Source organism: Pristiophorus japonicus, chromosome 3 (assembly GCF_044704955.1).
Source record: "Pristiophorus japonicus isolate sPriJap1 chromosome 3, sPriJap1.hap1, whole genome shotgun sequence".
Taxonomy (NCBI): Eukaryota; Metazoa; Chordata; class Chondrichthyes; family Pristiophoridae; genus Pristiophorus; species Pristiophorus japonicus.
In genome coordinates this window covers 191,517,588-191,534,829 of record NC_091979.1, presented here as the reverse complement: position 1 = coordinate 191,534,829, position 17,242 = coordinate 191,517,588, and the positions used below count along the sequence as shown (strand labels likewise).

General features: G+C 46.9%; 1 protein-coding gene across 1 annotated transcript in view; it reads right to left on the bottom strand.

Annotated features, from left to right (window-relative positions):
* Positions 1 to 15,612, bottom strand: part of LOC139255009 (pituitary tumor-transforming gene 1 protein-interacting protein-like) — a 28,990-nt gene extending 13,378 nt beyond the window's left edge. The window contains exons 1-3 of the mRNA XM_070873857.1: positions 15,504 to 15,612; positions 11,268 to 11,326; positions 2,165 to 2,273 (exon numbers count right to left, since the gene is read on the bottom strand). Of these exons, the coding sequence (XP_070729958.1) occupies positions 2,165 to 2,273; positions 11,268 to 11,326; positions 15,504 to 15,612 (277 nt within the window). The remainder of the gene's footprint in view (positions 1 to 2,164; positions 2,274 to 11,267; positions 11,327 to 15,503) is intronic.
* Between the last annotated feature and the right edge of the window lie 1,630 nt (positions 15,613 to 17,242).

Here is a 17,242-nt window from a genome sequence, read left to right as displayed (position 1 = left end):
CCGCTCCCCCCCCCTCCTGCTCAGCGGCACGAACGGCTGCAGAATTCTCCCTGGCTGAAGCACTTTCACACAGGTAGGAAGATGGTTTATTTAATCTTTTCTTGGCTTATAAATGTTTATTCAGGTTGGATTTATTTGTATAATATTTGTAGAAGTATAAATAAGGATTTATTGTCGAATTTAATGAGTTCCCTTCCCCCCCCACACCTCGTTCTGGACGCCTAATTTGTAACCTGCGCCTGATTTTTTTAGTGTAGAACAGGTTTTTTCAGTTCTACAAAAATCTTCACTGGCTCCATTCTACTTTAGTTTGGAGTACATTTTCACTGTGGAAACTTTCAAATCAGGCGTCAGTGGCCGGACACGCCCCCTTTTGAAGAAAAAAATTCTGTTCTAAAGTAGAACTGTTCTAACTGACTAGAACTGCAGAAAAAAAAATGTGGAGAATTGCGATTTCTAAAATAGTCCGTTCTCCACCAGTTGCTCCTAAAAATCAGGCGCGAATCATGTGGAAACTTGGGCCCTAAGTGTCTTATCAAGTGTTTTTTGACAAGGGATGGAGTTGTGTCCCTGCTTCATAAGGTCTTGGTGATAGTGTAAAGTTGTAAAAGAGGTAGAGGTAGAGCTAGGTGTCGGCATCCTACGGGTGGAAGCTGACCATGTAACCTTGTATGAGGTTTCCATTGGGGCAATATGTAGATGAGAAAGCAGAGGGGATCCTTGGGGGAACTACAGATGTAACATTACCGGGGTCGAAAGAGAAGTAATTGGTGGAAATACTCTGGTTGCAATTGGATAGGTAAGAGTGGAACCAAATATGGGCAGTCCCAGTGTTCGATAATGGAGGAGAGTCACTGGAGAAGGATGGCGTTCGTAGACCATGTCAAAGGCTGCAACGAGGTTGAGGAGCACCAGTCAGAGGATGTCATTTAAGACATTGCCCTTTTCAGTGCTGTGGTAAGAGCAGAAACCTGATTGGAGATATTCGAATAAGGATTTGTGGGAAAGATGGGCAAACTTTGAAGAAAGGAAGGTTGGAGATTGGGCAGTAGTTTACAAGGAAGAGAGAGTGGTTGAGGACATTGTTTTTTTGAGGAAAGAGTGATAATGACAGTTTTGAAAAGGTGGTGAACAGTACTGAGGAGAGGGAACCATTTACAATGACATCTAGCATTGGAGAGAACAAGGAAAGTTGTGTAGTCAACAGTTGAGTAGAATAAGGTCAAGGGAGCAGGAGGTGTGCCTCATGAAAGAATTGAACTTGGAGAGGAGAGATGGAGAGAAACTAGAGAAGGATGCGGATTCAGGGCTAGGGCAAGGGGTAGAAGCAGCAAAGACAGCTAACGAGTGGGCTCAATCCAAGCTCCTTGCACTGGTTGTTGGAAGGGAAGTTAGGTGGCCCAGGGGAGAAAGGTTTCATGAGATGTTTGGTAATGGAAAAAACAAGCTGGACGTTACATTTATTCTACAGGACCTGAAGTAGTGTACGGCTCTGGCAGGGAAGAATGAGGCCCGATAGTTCTTGATGTAAATCTAGTCAAATCTGGCGATGGATGGCTAAACCAGTTGTGTGCTCAAGATACGCTCAAGTTTGCGCCCTTTGAATTTGAGCGAGCAAAGATGGGGGCCATACTAGGGAAATAATCAGGATGGGAGAGAGCAATCGTTTTTTTACTGGGGAGAGGGGCACAAAGATAAGAAGAGGCAGTGGTTGAACAAATTCACAGCTTTTCGGCCCAAATGCAGGGTCGAAGGTTTGGCAGTTTTCAGGTTCAATTGCAAGTGAGCTGGTGGGGGGTGGGGGAGGGAATGTAGGTGGCGAGTGGCACAAGAAAGTGATTGAAGATGGCCTCGTCTCTGATGGAGACCCTGGGAGTAAAGAGGCAACATCGAGGGGCCGCCCGTGAAGGAGTGAGAGAACTTATATGGAGGAAGAGGGTAAAGAAATCAGAGGTGAAAGGGCAAGGTGATTTGGAATAGAGATCGAAATCAACAAGGAAAAGAAGCTGTTCAATGCAGAGGCTAAGGGAGGAAAGGGCAGGGGATATCGCATTGATAAAGATATTAGCAAATCACTAGGAGCTATATTCAAGAATTATTAATGAAAGAAGGATTTCACAAGATTGAAAAAGTAAACCAAATAAATAAATTCTAGGCCACTTACCCCAGCAGACTCCCCATCGTGCATCAGACAGTGGACACACAGACTTGGGCGGGAGGATTGTCCTCACTGGGTAGTCAACACATTTCTTGTTGGCATTACACCACAGACACTGTAACATAAAATCAAACTAATTAAAGCACACACACACATACGCGTTGATTTGACAGGTATGTGTCAGTGAACTGAGAGAACGTGTCTTTGCACATTTCAGTAACTGGCTTAGTGCAAACCCATCAAGACTTGGCAGGTCTCTGCTTCTGAACTGAAAAGCGTGTTCACTAATGAAAGCCAATAAAAGAGCTGTAGTATACAAGCTTTCTGAGTTAAAATCCGGTTAATTGTGCTCGTGATGCCTCGCTTTCTGAATAAAACACTGAAGTTTCATTTTGTCTTGTTCGAAGGAAGCAGCCTAGACAATCTAAGTCATTCATAAAGTTGATAGGTAATTTGGCTAAAGTGCAGCTTAGATGTGTTTTATTCGGCAGTTACGGTGATTATTTTACAGTCCATTAAAACAGAGACATCTTACAGTATCACACTTGGAATTACAGTGAACAGTTCTGGTTTCCATATTACAAAAATGAATTACAGGCAGAAGTGAAAAAATGATTACCGAAAAGAGAAAGCGAGAGAGAGAGAGAAGGCGAGAGAGAGAAGGCGAGAGAGAGAGAGAGAGAGAGAAGGCGAGAGAGAGAGAGAGAGAGAGAAGGCGAGAGAGAGAGAGAGAGAGAAGGCGAGAGAGAGAGAGAGAGAGAAGGCGAGAGAGAGAGAGAGAGAGAGAAGGCGAGAGAGAGAGAGAGAGAGAGAAGGCGAGAGAGAGAGAGAGAGAGAGAGAGAAGGCGAGAGAGAGAGAGAGAGAGAGAAGACGAGAGAGAGAGAGAGAGAAGGCGAGAGAGAGAGAGAGAGAGAAGGCGAGAGAGAGAGAGAGAGAGAAGGCGAGAGAGAGAGAGAGAAGGCGAGAGAGAGAGAGAGAGAAGGCGAGAGAGAGAGAGAAGGCGAGAGAGAGAGAGAAGGCGAGAGAGAGAGAGAAGGCGAGAGAGAGAGAGAGAAGGCGAGAGAGAGAGAGAGAAGGCGAGAGAGAGAGAGAAGGCGAGAGAGAGAGAGAAGGCGAGAGAGAGAGAGAAGGCGAGAGAGAGAGAAGGCGAGAGAGAGAGAGAGAAGGCGAGAGAGAGAGAGAGAAGGCGAGAGAGAGAGAGAAGGCGAGAGAGAGAGAGAGAAGGCGAGAGAGAGAGAGAGAAGGCGAGAGAGAGAGAGAGAAGGCGAGAGAGAGAGAGAGAGAAGGCGAGAGAGAGAGAGAGAGAAGGCGAGAGAGAGAGAGAGAAGGCGAGAGAGAGAGAGAGAAGGCGAGAGAGAGAGAGAGAAGGCGAGAGAGAGAGAGAGAAGGCGAGAGAGAGAGAGAGAAGGCGAGAGAGAGAGAGAGAAGGCGAGAGAGAGAGAGAGAAGGCGAGAGAGAGAGAGAAGGCGAGAGAGAGAGAGAGAGAGAGAGCCGAGGGCGAGAGAGCCGAGGGCGAGAGAGCCGAGGGCGAGAGAGCCGAGGGCGAGAGAGCCGAGGGCGAGAGAGCCGAGGGCGAGAGAGCCGAGGGCGAGAGAGCCGAGGGCGAGAGAGCCGAGGGCGAGAGAGCCGAGGGCGAGAGAGCCGAGGGCGAGAGAGCCGAGGGCGAGAGAGCCGAGGGCGAGAGAGCCGAGGGCGAGAGAGCCGAGGGCGAGAGAGCCGAGGGCGAGAGAGCCGAGGGCGAGAGAGCCGAGGGCGAGAGAGCCGAGGGCGAGAGAGCCGAGGGCGAGAGAGCCGAGGGCGAGAGAGCCGAGGGCGAGAGCGAAAGGGAGGGAGAAAGTGAGAAAAAGGGAGAAAGGAAGGAAGGAAGGGAGAGACGAAGGAAGGAAGGGAGAGACAGAGGAAGGAAGGAAGGAAGGAAGGGAGAGAGGAATGGAGAGGGGAAGGAAGGAAAGAAGTGCTTTATAATGAAGTGCAGGTTGAAGCTCTCTTATCCGGCACCCTCAGGACCTAGCTTGTGCCGGATAAGAGGATGTGCCGGATGACGGGAGGTCACACCGACCCTAGTGTTGTCAGCAGTACCCGGTAAGTTTTCAATGTAATGGTTAATTTCGGGCGGTGACACCAACTCAGAGGAGCAGGGTCAATGTGTGCCTGTGGGGAACGTCAGCGATGTGTCACTGTGGGCTGGTCAGCCGAGAAAGATCGGCAGTATTTACAGTGGAGTATAAATCCTTCCAACTGATGTAAAGTCCAATGTCTGATCTGGAGAGTTTGTTTTCTATGTTTCTATGTTTTAGATGACCTATCTTCATTGTTTTAGGCATTAGTTCAAAGAGCCTGCACTACTTCAGCCGACTTTGTCCTCTCAACTACAAAATGTGCCTAATCGTCTATCAGTTTTTAAACAAATAAAAAAAAATAATCGACCATGTACGATTCACAAAAAGAAAAAAAAAAAGTGAGAATCGTTGGTAAGGATCACGGCCTGCATGCCGTCGTGCAGCAGGCCAAAGATGTTGAGAAACATTTGGGGGCATCCAAAACAGAGGAGGACGCTCCATAGGCTCTCACGGTTGACAGTGTCAAAGGCCTTTATAAGATCAAAAAACGCCATGTATAAGGGCTGGCGCTGCTCCCTGCATTTTTCCTGCAGCTGTCACACTGCAAAGATCATGTCCGTTGTGCCCCGTAGGAGACGAAATCCGCACTGTGATTCCGGGGGGAGCTCCTCACAGGGAGAAGACGGTTGAGGTGAACTCTAGTGACAACCTGCCCAGTGGCTGAAAGCAGGGAGATTCCCCTGTAGTTGGCGCAGTTGGACTTGTCCCCCTTTTTAAAGATGGTCACGATCACTGCATCTCTGAGATCTCCCGGCATGCTCTCCTCCCTCCAGATGAGAGAGATGAGGTCATGTATCTGCACCAACAGTGCCTCTCCGCCATACTTTAGCGCCTCAGCAGGAATTCCATCCGCACCCATAGCCTTGTTATTCTTGAGCTGTTTTATGGCTTTGCCTACCTCGTGCAACGTAGGGGTTTCACTGAGGTGGTGGCGGGTCGCAAGCTGCAGGATGGAGTTGAGAACACTCGAGTCAAAGGCAGAGTCTCGATTGAGGAGATCTTCAAAGTGCTCCTTCCATCGGGCCCCGTCAGCCTCGGTGACCTTGATGAATGTTTCCCCGTACTTGGCCAGGAGTAGGGTGGGGCCTTGGGAGTTTGGACCGTAGGTGGCCTTGACCGCAATAAAGAATCCTCGCATATCGTGGCTGTCGGCCAGTTGTTGCATCTCCTGTGCTTTCTCCATCCACCACCTGTTCTTTACGTCCCGGGTTTTTTGTTGGACCTGAGCCTTGAGCCGTCTGTAATGTTGCTTTGCAGCTCCCGAGTTGGGTTGTTGCTTGAGGCTCAGAAATGCTCTGCACTTACGATCTATTAGTTCTTGGACCTCCTAATCATTTTCATCAAACCAGTCCTGGTGTTTTCTGGTTGAGTAACCAAGTGTCTCTTCACAGACAATAGTTATGGAGACCTGGAGGGCGGACCAAGCGCTGTGGGCATTCAGCATCTCAGGGTCATCAAGGCACGCCAGATTAGCAGTGAGGCGCTGGCTGTATAGGGCTCTTTTAGCTGGGTTTTTAAGTGCCCCGGCATTAACTTTTTTGCAACACTGCTTCTGCTGTCCCCTCTGCTTTGGGGCTATGTTTATATTGATGATGGATTGGATTAGGCGATTGTCCGTCCAGCAGTTGTCAGCTCCTGTCATGGCGCGGGTGATGCGCACATCCTTGCGATCCCTGGCTCGGACGATGACATAGTCAAGCAGGTGCCAGTGTTTGGAGCGAGGGTGTTGCCACGATGCCTTGTATTTGTCCCTCTGGTGGAACAGGGTGTTGGTGATGAGGAGTTCATTTTGTCAGGAGTAGAGTACTGCTGGAGTTGGCTTTCCCTGCCCCCTCTCTGCCAATCACGCCTCCCCAGAGGGCTGTGTCTTTGCCGACCCTGGCATTAAAGTTACCTAGGAGAATCAATTTGTCGCCCGTGGGGACACGGGACAGGGATGTCTCAAGGTTGGAATAAAAACCCTCTTTCTCCTCATCCATTGCATCGAGTGTTGGGGCATATACACTGATGACTGTGGCTCATTGGTTCCGGGATAGGGTAAGGTGAAGAGTCATGAGGCGTTCGTTAACCCCACAGGGAGTAGGCGGTCGACCAGTTCATTTTTGATGGCGAAGCCGACTTCATGAAGGCTGCGTTCTTCCTCTGGTTTTCCTTTCCAGAAAAAGGTGCAACCTCCCCCATGTTCCTTGAGCTGGCCTTGCCCTGCCCGCCGGGTCTCGCTTAGGGCGGCGATGTCAATGTCAAAACCTTGTCTAAGTTCCCGGGCAACTACGGCAGTGCGGCCTATTGCCGTTGGAATTGGCCACGAGGGTCCTGACGTTCCAGGTCCCGAACTTCATATTAGCGAAGTGGAAGATGCCTGTTCGTGAGTACTTTTAACGTGGGGTGGCCGCTGCACACCGGCAACCACACGGGCTTAACTGAGCAAGGTCTTGGTCTAGTGGCAAGGGGATCCATGGCGACTGGAGACCAGGCACTGCCATGTAAGCCTAATTGCCTACAGCGAGATGTTGGCTGCAAGCTCGGTGCCGAGTAGTGCCACTGATAGAAACACAGAAAATAGGTGCAGGAGTAGGCCATTCGGCCCTTCGAGCCTGCACCACCATTCAAGTTCATGGCTGAACATGCAACTTCAGTACCCCATTCCTGCTTTCTCGTCATACCCCTTGATCCCCCTAGTAGTAAGGACTATATCCAACTCCTTTTTGAATATATTTAGTGAATTGGTCTCAACAACTTTCTGTGGTAGAGAATTCCACAGGTTCACCACTCTCTGGGTGAAGAAGTTTCTCCTCATCTCGGTCCTAAATGGCTTACCCCTTATCCTTAGACTGTGACCCCTGGTTCTGGACTTCCCCAACATTGGGAACATTCTTCCTGCATCGAACCTATCTAAACCCATCAGAATTTTAAACATTTCTATGAGATCCCCTCTCATTCTTCTGAACTCGAGTGAATACAAGCCCAGTTGATCCAGTCTTTCTTGATATGTCAGTTCCGCCATCCCAGGAATCAGTCTGGTGAACTTTCGCTGCACTCCCTCAATAGCAAGAATGTCCTTCCTCAAGTTAGGAGACCAAAATTGTACACAATATTCCAGCTGTGGCCTCACCAAGGCCCTGTACAACTGTAGTAACACCTCTATTTCCAAGGCCAGCTCCTTAAGTACTCTGGGATGCAGTCCATCAGGCCCTGGGGATTTATCGGCCTTCAATCCCATCAATTTCCCCAACACAATTTCCCGACTAATAAGGATTTCCCTCAGTTCCTCCTCCTTACTAGACCCTCTGACCCCTTTTATATCCGGAAGGTTATTTGTGTCCTCCTTAGTGAATACTGAACCAAAGTACTTGTTCAATTGGTCTGCCATTTCTTTGTTCCCCGTTATGACTTCCCCTGATTCTGACTGCAGGGGACCTACGTTTGTCTTTACTAACCTTTTTCTCTTTACATATCTATAGAAACTTTTGCAGTCCGTCTTAATGTTCCCTGCAAGCTTCCTCTCGTACTCTATTTTCCCTGCCCTAATCAAACCCTTTGTCCTCCTCTGTTGAGTTCTAAATTTCTCCAAGTCCCCGGGTTCACTGCTACTTCTGGCCAATTTGTATGCCACTTCCTTGGCTTTAATACTTTCCCTGATTTCCCTTGATAGCCACGGTTGAGCCACCTTCCCTTTTTTATTTACTTCCAGTTTGGTTAGCCCAATCTATATGCATATTAAAGTCACCCATGATAACTGCTGCACCTTTATTGCATGCATCCCTAATTTCCTGTTTAATGCCCTCCCCAACATTACTACTACTGTTTGGAGGTCTGTACACAACTCCCACTAACGTTTTTTGCCCTTTGGTGTTTCTGCAGCTCTACCCATATAGATTCCACATCATCCAAGCCAATGTCCTTCCTAACTATTGCATTAATCTCCTCTTTAACCAGCAATGCTACCCCACCTCCTTTTCCTTTTATTCTATCCTTCCTGAATGTTGAATACCCATGGATGTTGAGTTCCCAGCCCTAATCATCCTGGAGCCACGTCTCTGTAATCCCAATCACATCGTATCTATTAACATCTATTTGCACAGTTAATTCATCCACCTTATTACGGATACTCCTTGCATTAAGACACAAAGCCTTCAGGCTTGTTTTTTTAACACCCTTTGTCCTTTTAGAATTATGATGTAGTGTGGCCCCTTTTTGTTCCTTGCCTTTGTTTACTCGGCCTTCCATTATTGCTTTTTACCTTTCTAGCATCTGTTTCTGACTCCATATTACTTCGCCCTATCTCGCTGCATAGGTTCCCATCCCGCTGCCATATTAGTTTAAACACTCCCGAACTGCATTAGCAAATGTTATCTCTTGGACATCAGTTCCAGTCCTGCCCAAGTGCAGACCGTCCCTTTTGTGCAGGTCCCACTTCCCCCAGAACTGGTTCCAATGTCCCAGGAATGTGAATCCCTCCCTCTTGCACCACTGCTCAAGCCACGTATTTATTGTAACTATCCTGCTCCCTCTACTCTGACTAGCATGTGGTACTGGTAGCAATCCAGAGATTACTACCTTTGAGGTCCTACTTTTTAATTTAACTCCTAACTCCCTAAATTCAGCTTGTAGGACCTCTTCCCGCTTCTTATCTATATCGTTGGTACCTACATGTACCACGACAACTGGCTATTCACCCTCCCTCTCCAGAATGCTGGTAGATGGCCCGAGGCTTGGTTGCGGGTACAGGCATTGGGGAGGTCAGCTGCTCGCTGGGGTTCCGAGGGATGTTTTAGGAAGTTTCTTCAAAGGTTAAACATTTCCCCAGAGGTTCCCAAGTTGTTTTAAAAGTTTGAATGTTTAAAAGTATTACCAGATTATTTTTTAAAAAGTTACATATGTTGATTGAAGGTTTAAAAATAGATTGAGTTGATTAAAAGTTACAGAAAAAAAGTTCTCCAAGTTGATTAAAAATGTAAAAGTTTTCCCGAATTGGTTAAGAAGTTTAAGAATTGATTAAAAGTTTAAAAATTGAGTCCCCTTGGCCGGTGCACAGTACTGCCGGAACACTCCACCCCAGTGCCTTCCTTGTGGTCGGCGAGCCGGCGGGCCCCGCTTCTTTACTTAGAGAGTGGTGAGAGTGTGGAACTTGCTAACTCAAAGTGGTTGAGGCGAATAGCATAGATACATTTAAGGGGCAGCAGAATAAGTGGGAGGGAGAAAGAAATAGAAGGATATATGGATAGGGCTTGATTAAGTAAACAGAGTGGGAGAAGGCTCGCGTTGAGCATAAACACTGGCATAGACAAGTTGAGCCAAATGAATATAACATAAGAAATAGGGACAGGAGTAGGCCATATGGCCCCTCGAGCTTGCTCCACCATTTAATACGATCATGACAGATCCGATCATGGACTCAGGTCCACTTACCTGCCCGCTCCCTATAACCCCTTATACCCTTATCGTTTAAGAAACTGTCTATCTCTATCTTAAATTTATTCAATGTCCCAGCTTCCACAGCTCTCTGAGGCAGTGAATTCCACAGATTTACAACCAAAGAAATTTCTCCTCATCGCAGTTTTAAATGGGCAGCCCCTTATTCTAAGATTATGCCCTCTAGTTCTAGTCTCCCCTATCAGTAGAAACATCCTCTTTGCATCCACCTTGTCCAGCCCCCTCATAATCTTAGACGTTTTGATAAGATCACCTCTCATTCTTCTGAATTCCAAGGAGTAGAGGCCCAACCTCCTCAACCTTTCCTCATAAGTCAACTCCCTCATCTCCAGAATCAACCTAGTGAACCTTCTTTGAACTGCCTCCAAAGCAAGTATATCCTTTTATAAATATGGAAACCAAAACTGCACGCAGTATTCCAGGTGTGGCCTCACCAATACCCTGTATAACTGTAGTAAGACTTCCCTGCTTTTATACTCCATCCCCTTTGCAATAAAGGCCAAGATTCCATTGGCCTTCCTGATCACTTGCTGTACCTGCATACTAACCTTTTGTGTTTCATGCACAAGTACCCCCAAGTCCCGCTGTACTGCAGCACTTTGCAATTTTTCTCCATTCTCTTTGATTTTTTTCTGCCAAAGTGCATGACCTCACACTTTCCAACATTATACTCCATCTGCCAAATTTCGGCCCACTCACTTAGTCTATCTATGTCCTTTGGTAGATTTTGTGTCCTCCTCACACATTGCTTTTCCTCCCATCTTTGTGTCAATGGCCTGTTTCTATGCTATAAATTCTATGTAATACACACGCACACACAGCAGTGTGGTACATTGTGTGCACATACATTGCTGCTACAGTACCATGTGAACACATGCCAGGATAATTTGGAAATTTTACAGGTTTCTCAATTGAAAAACCAATATTGATAATGTAACAACCTCTGAACCCCTGCCTCAGAGGTTTACCCTTACTAGTTTTAACTTGTCTGGCTTTGCAAATGGTGGGAGAAATGGCAACACAACTGAAAAACATCTCATTGTGGTTTAACTGCTCAGTCTCTGCTGTGCCCAACCTTTAAATATAGCAGCATAGATTAGCAAAATTATTCATTTAAAATTACTAAGAGGAGTTGAGAAATTTCTTGACAGCGAAGGCTATTGGAACATGGAAAGATTTGCCAGAGAGTTTGATCGAGTCAGAGACCACTGCATCGTTTATGGGAAATTTAGATAAATATTTGAAGCAGATGATGATGCAAGGTATGAGGGTAGAGAGAGCAGGGCAGTGTGATCAGTTTTGAATTGCTCTCCAGAGAAACAATGGGCAAAATAGCCCTCTTCTGTGCTGTCATGTTCTGTGGATCAATGGTAATTCTTTTGCACATTACATAGAATTAAATCGGTCCACACGAGCCCCCTCACACCTTACTTCAACTCGCCCTATTAACATATCCTTCTATTCCTTTCTCCCTCATATCTATTAACTATGCTTAATATCACACCCATCAGTAAAAGTGGATTACGGAATGCAACAACTGAACTGTGTTACTCACCGAAACATTCCTCAGACATTCTTCACAATTTGAGATACTGGGAGCAGTGCAACCTGAAAGAGGGATACATATTTAATCATCTTTTAAATTGAGAACATTGCAAATGCTTCATCTGCAAAGGATTAAACAAATAATGCACACGATTTCACCAACCCACCCCCCCCCCCCCGCCCCTTTCCCCACAGAAATGACACTTCCTCTTAATCTATATCTGTTCAGCTCTCACTACCTATATATGCAATATCCTGCTTTCTTTCACATCTGGTTCCTCAGAATCCATGTTAAAGCTGGCCAAACATCAACATCCATTCATTATTTATGTTTGTCCGTAACTCTATTGTGAAGCGCCTTGGGACGTTTTACTATGTTAAAGGCGCTATATAAATAAAAGCTATTATTAATAACGATTATCCTATTACCTGTAGTATCTTATGATACATTAGATGACATGTCGCGTCCATATGACTAAACAGTGAGATTAGATTACATTAGTTTGGGATGTCGGTTTCAAACCAGATAATGCAGATTATGTTTTGCCAGCTGGTAACTTGAACAACTGAAAACTGGACAACAAAAGTTGTTCAATGATGAAAATATTCTGTGCGCGCACCACTGGATTCATCCACAAGTGCTTACTGGAAAATATTTAACCTCATTCAGTCAGAAGTGTGGAAATGTTTGTCCAGCAATCTTCACTTCCTTCTACAACCACAGGCTTTGAAAACCCATGTTTACTGTCAGTATCCACTACAATTTCGACCCAGATTTTGAGGGGTAATAATGGCGAACTGTCAGCGTTTGCCATCATTAACCATCTGAAACTGATCATAACTTCAGGATTTAGCACATGCACAGATAATCGCAGAAATCCTGAAGTTGTGCTCAGTCATTCCCTGTTCCACTACAGGCTGCGCTGTGGAACTCCCCATTGTCGGCAATCAGTGAAATCAGTTCAACTGATAAAATCTTAAGCTTTTCCAATCCAATAACTTTTAATGCGGTGTTTAACAATGTTAAGTCTTATTGGAATAGATGTAACTGGGGTTTTAATGACGTTTTGACTGCTGAACTGTTCTGGCCCTGAAAAATACATTTTAGATTTGTGGAATGTCAAATTTCTCCATCAAGATTAAAAAATATATATTTTGAAATGTTTTAAAACTTTATATTTTAGTGTCTACCTTAACCCCATGTGTATGTCCCAATCTTTATTTCACACTGTAAAATTTTTTTTAAAGCTAACTGATTGTGATTTATTATTTCCTGGTTTGTTGTCTGAGAATTCTTCAATGTGATTGGCTGCTTAGATAGCTTGCAGCAGAGCTTGGTCTCCAGTCGTCCTAGTTAACCCTTGCCACTGGATCAAGACTCTGCCAAGCCCGTGTGGGTGGCTGGTGTGCAACAGCCACACCACGTTAAAAGAATCCATGCACAGGCATCTTCCACCATTTAATATGTAGTTCGGGACCTAAATTGTCAGGTCCCTCATTGAAACACCTGTGAACTCATCCCTTTGTGGTGTGGAAGCAGGTCATCCTTGATACGGGGGACTGCTAATACTATACTACTACTAATACTAGCTTGATGACATCACTATTGCTCTGCGCAGGGGACACCCTTTTGACAGTGCTACAATTAATTTAACGTTGAGAAACCTAAAGTTTTTGCCAGTGATCGAGATATCTTTGTCGGCAGCTTTCTTCGTTGTCAGCAGCGATCGCTATTGTTTTGCCACTGACCACAAACTCCGGGCCAGCCCCTCTCCTATTCTTTTCAAGGCTGATGGCAACTTGATGATAGGTTTCTCAATTTAAGAAATGTCAATATTAGAAATTAAGATTTCTGTTGGATTTGCTAAACCTTACAACATTCAGGAGGAAAACCTGCATGACTTGCCATACATAGGGTACGATAGCATAGTGATAAGGGGCCCAAGTTTCGAGCCGCGCCTAGAACGGCGCAGTCCCGACCTGGACGCCCGTTTTTCGCGCCACAAAGTGTACCTAAAAAAAACTTCCAGATTCTCCAGCTCCCTGCAGGTCGTTTGCAGCTCGGCGCAGCGCAGCACGAGCTGTAGGGGGCGGAGCCAGGTCCCTGCACTGAAAACAGTGCCGGGACCTCTGCACATGCGCGTTACAGTGGGCGCGCATGTGCAGTAGCTCCAGGCGCCCGAAACTGTGTGGGAGGGGCCGAAGCACGCAGCCCCTAGCCCTGGCCGAATGGCCTCACTGGGGCTGCGTGAATAAGGCTCCTCCCACGCCCAGCTCCTGCTTCCTCCCGACCCGACTCGACTCCCACTTCTGGACCGGACGCGACACCAACCCGACTCCCGCTTCCGGCCCCCGGACCGGACCGGGCTCCAACCCGACTCCCGCTTTCCCCACCCCGCCCCTGGACCCGACCCGACTCCCGCTCCACCCCCCCACCCCCCCCGGACCGGACCCGACACCGACCCCCCCACCCCCGGACTGGATCCGACCTGACCTCCCTCCCCCCCCCTCCCCCCGACCCGAACCAAACCGACCTCCCCTCCCACCTCCCACCACCCCCCCCCCGACCCAACCCAACACCACCTACCTGTAAATCTGGTGCTGGGGACGGGCCCTGCCCGAAGTCACGGGCCCGGCCCGTTCAGCCTCCCTCCCTCTTCTCCTCTCCCCCCCCCCCCTCCCTTTTCTCCCCCCTCCCATATCTCCCCCCCCTCCCCTCGCTGTCAGAAACACAGACACTGACAGACAGAGAATGAGACACACAAACAGACAGACAGAGAGACACACTCTGGGCGGGGGGGGGGGGGGGGGGGGGGGGGGAGGATCCCAGCACGCTGTTGGAGGGCTCCCGGTGCTGCAGTTTGTAAGTAGAAAAATGTTTTATTTATTGATTTTTTTAAAAAATGTCTTATTAATTTTTTTGATTGATTTATTGGTTGATTTATTGATGTATTTATCATTTATTATTGATGATGGCTCTTTATTTGTAAAACTGAAGTGTTTAATGTTTGTAAACTTCCTTTAAACCCCCCCCCCCCCCATTCCCTACGCCTGATTTTCTAAAGTGTAGACAAGGTTTTTTCGAGCGTACAAAAATCTTCACTTACTCCATTCCAAGTTAGTTTGGAGTAAGTTTTCACTGATGAAACTTTGAAAACAGGCGTAAGTGGCCGGACAAGCCCCGTTTTGAAAAGAAAATTCAGTTCCAAAGTGAAACTGTTCTAACTGACTGGAACTGGAGCAAACTAAATGGCGAGAATTCCTATTTCTAAGATACTCCGTTCTACACCAGTTGCTCCTAAAAATCAGGAGCAAATCATGTCGAAACTTGGGGCCTATGTTACTGGACTAATAATCCAGAGGCCTGAACTAATGATCTGGAGATGAGAGTTCAGATCCCACCACGGCAGCTGGGGAATTTAAATTCAATTAATTAAATCTGTAATGTTGAAAGCCAGATTGTTGTAAAAATGTCCTTTAGGGAAGAAAATCTGCTGCCCTTATCCAGCCTGGTCTGTGTGTGTAATTCCAGACCCACAGCAATGTGGTTGTCTCTTAACTGCCCTCTGAAATGGCCTAGCAAGCCACTCAGTTGCAACAAACCACTACGAAAAACAGCAAAAATAAAACCAGACGGATCACCCGGCATTGATCTAGGCACCAGATTCGGACCTGACAAAGGCACACCCAGCCCAGTTGATCCCTAAAAGCCCTCCTCACTAACACCTGGGGACTTGTGTCAAATTGGAAGAACTGTCCCACAGACCAGTCAAGCAACAACCTGAAAACAGAATCATACCTTTCAAACAACATCCCAGACTCCTCCATCATCATCCCTCGAAATGCCCTGCCCCACCAGCTAGAAAGACCCTAGAGAGGTGGCGGCACAGTGGTATACAGTCGGGAAGGAGTGGCCCTGGGAGTACTTAACATTGAATCCGGACCCCATTAAGTCTCATCAGGTCAAGCATGGGCAAGGAAACCTCCTGCTGATTACCACCTACCGCCCTCCCTCAGCTGATTGAATCAGTATTTCTCCATATTGAGCATCACTTGGAAGAAGAGCACATAATGTACTCAGGGTGGGGAGGCTTCAATGTCAATCACCAAGAGTGGCTCAGTAGCACCAATACTGACCAAGCTGGCTCAGTCCTTAAGGACAAAGCTACTAGACTGGGCCTGCGGCAAGTGGCAAGAGAGCCAACACGAGGGAAGAACCTACCTGACCTCATCCTCACCAATCTACCTGTTGCAGATGCCGCATTGGTAGGAGTGATCACCGCATAGTCCATGTGAAGACAAAGTTCCGTCTTCACACTGACGACACCCTCCATCGTATTATGTGACACTACCATCGTGCTAATGGGACAGATACAAAACAGATCTAGCAGCTCAAACCTGGGCATTCATGGAGGCGCTGTAGATCAGCAGCAGCAGCAGAATTGTATTCGACCATAATCTGTAAACTTATGGCCCTGCATTTCCCTCATTCTACCATTACCATCAAGCCAGGGGTCCAACCCTGGTTCAATGAATGTAGAAGAGCATGCCAGGAGAAGCACCAAGCATACCTGAAAATGAGGTGCCAATCTACAATACAGGACTACATGCATTCTAAACATTGGAAGCAGCATGCTATAGAGCTAAGCGATGCTACAACCAATGGATCACATTATCGACAGTGCTATCAAGTGGCACTTGCTCACCAATAAAATGCTCATCGATGCTCAGTTTGGGTTCTGCCAGGACCACTCGGTTCCAGACCTCATTACAGCCTTGGTCCAAACATGAATAAAAGAGCTGAATTCCAGAGGTGAGGCGAGAGTGATGGTCCTCGACGTCAAAGCAGCATTTGACCGAGTGTGGCATCAAGGCTCCCTAGTAAAATTGAAGTCAATAGGAATTGGGGAAAACTCTCCACTGGCTGGAATCAAAACTAGCACAAAGAGGACAGTTGTAGTTATTGGAGACCAATCATCTCAGCCCAAGGACATCGCTGCAGGAGTTCCTCAGGACAGTGTCCTAGGCCCAATCATCTTCATCTGCTTCATCAATGACCGTCGCTCCATTGTAGTCAGAAGTAGGAATGTTCGCTGATGATTGCAGTCTTCAGTTCCATTTGCAATTCCTCAGGTAATGAAGCATTCCCTGCCCGCATGTAGCAAGAACTGATCATCCAGTGGCTAATAAGTGACAATTAACATTTACCTTGGACATATATTGGGGTCCTCCATAGTCGCTGGGTCAAAATCCTGGAATTCCCTACCAAACAGCATTGTGGGAGCACCTTCACTACACGAACTGCAGCAGTTCAAGAAGGCAATTAGGGATGGACAATAAATGTTGGCCTTGCCAGCGACGCCCACATCCCATGAATGAATTTAAAAACAGGTTTAAAATGGAGTTCTGATTGGATTAAAGTTTCAAAATGGATAGAAATTTTTATTACACAATAAAACCAGACATATTCAGCTCATGAACAGAGACAAATTTAAATACCATCCCCAAAATCTAACATTGAAACCTTACAGGAAGTCCGTCCTCTAATGATGAACCCAGCGTCAGCCTTGGCTCAGTGGTATCACTCTGGCCCATGTCAGAAGGTTGTGGGTTCAAGCCCCACTCCAGAGACTTGAGAATAAACCCCAGTGCAGTACTGAGGGAGTGCTGCACTGCCAAAGGTGGCATCTTTCAGATGAAGCGTTAAAACGAGACCATACCTGCTCTCTCAGGTGGGCTAAACAGACCACATGGCACTATTTTGGAAAAAGGGGAGGGGAGTTCTTCCCCAGTATCCCCATTTATCCCTCAACCAACATCACTCAAACAGATTAACTGTTGATTGTCATACTGCTGCTTGTGGGACCCTGATGTGCATAAATGGGCGGCCATGTTTCCTACATTAGACCAGAGACTATGGCCCCAAGTTTCCACACGCTACAAAACGGGCGCCCCTCCGAGCTGGGCGCCCGTTTTTTGCGCGGA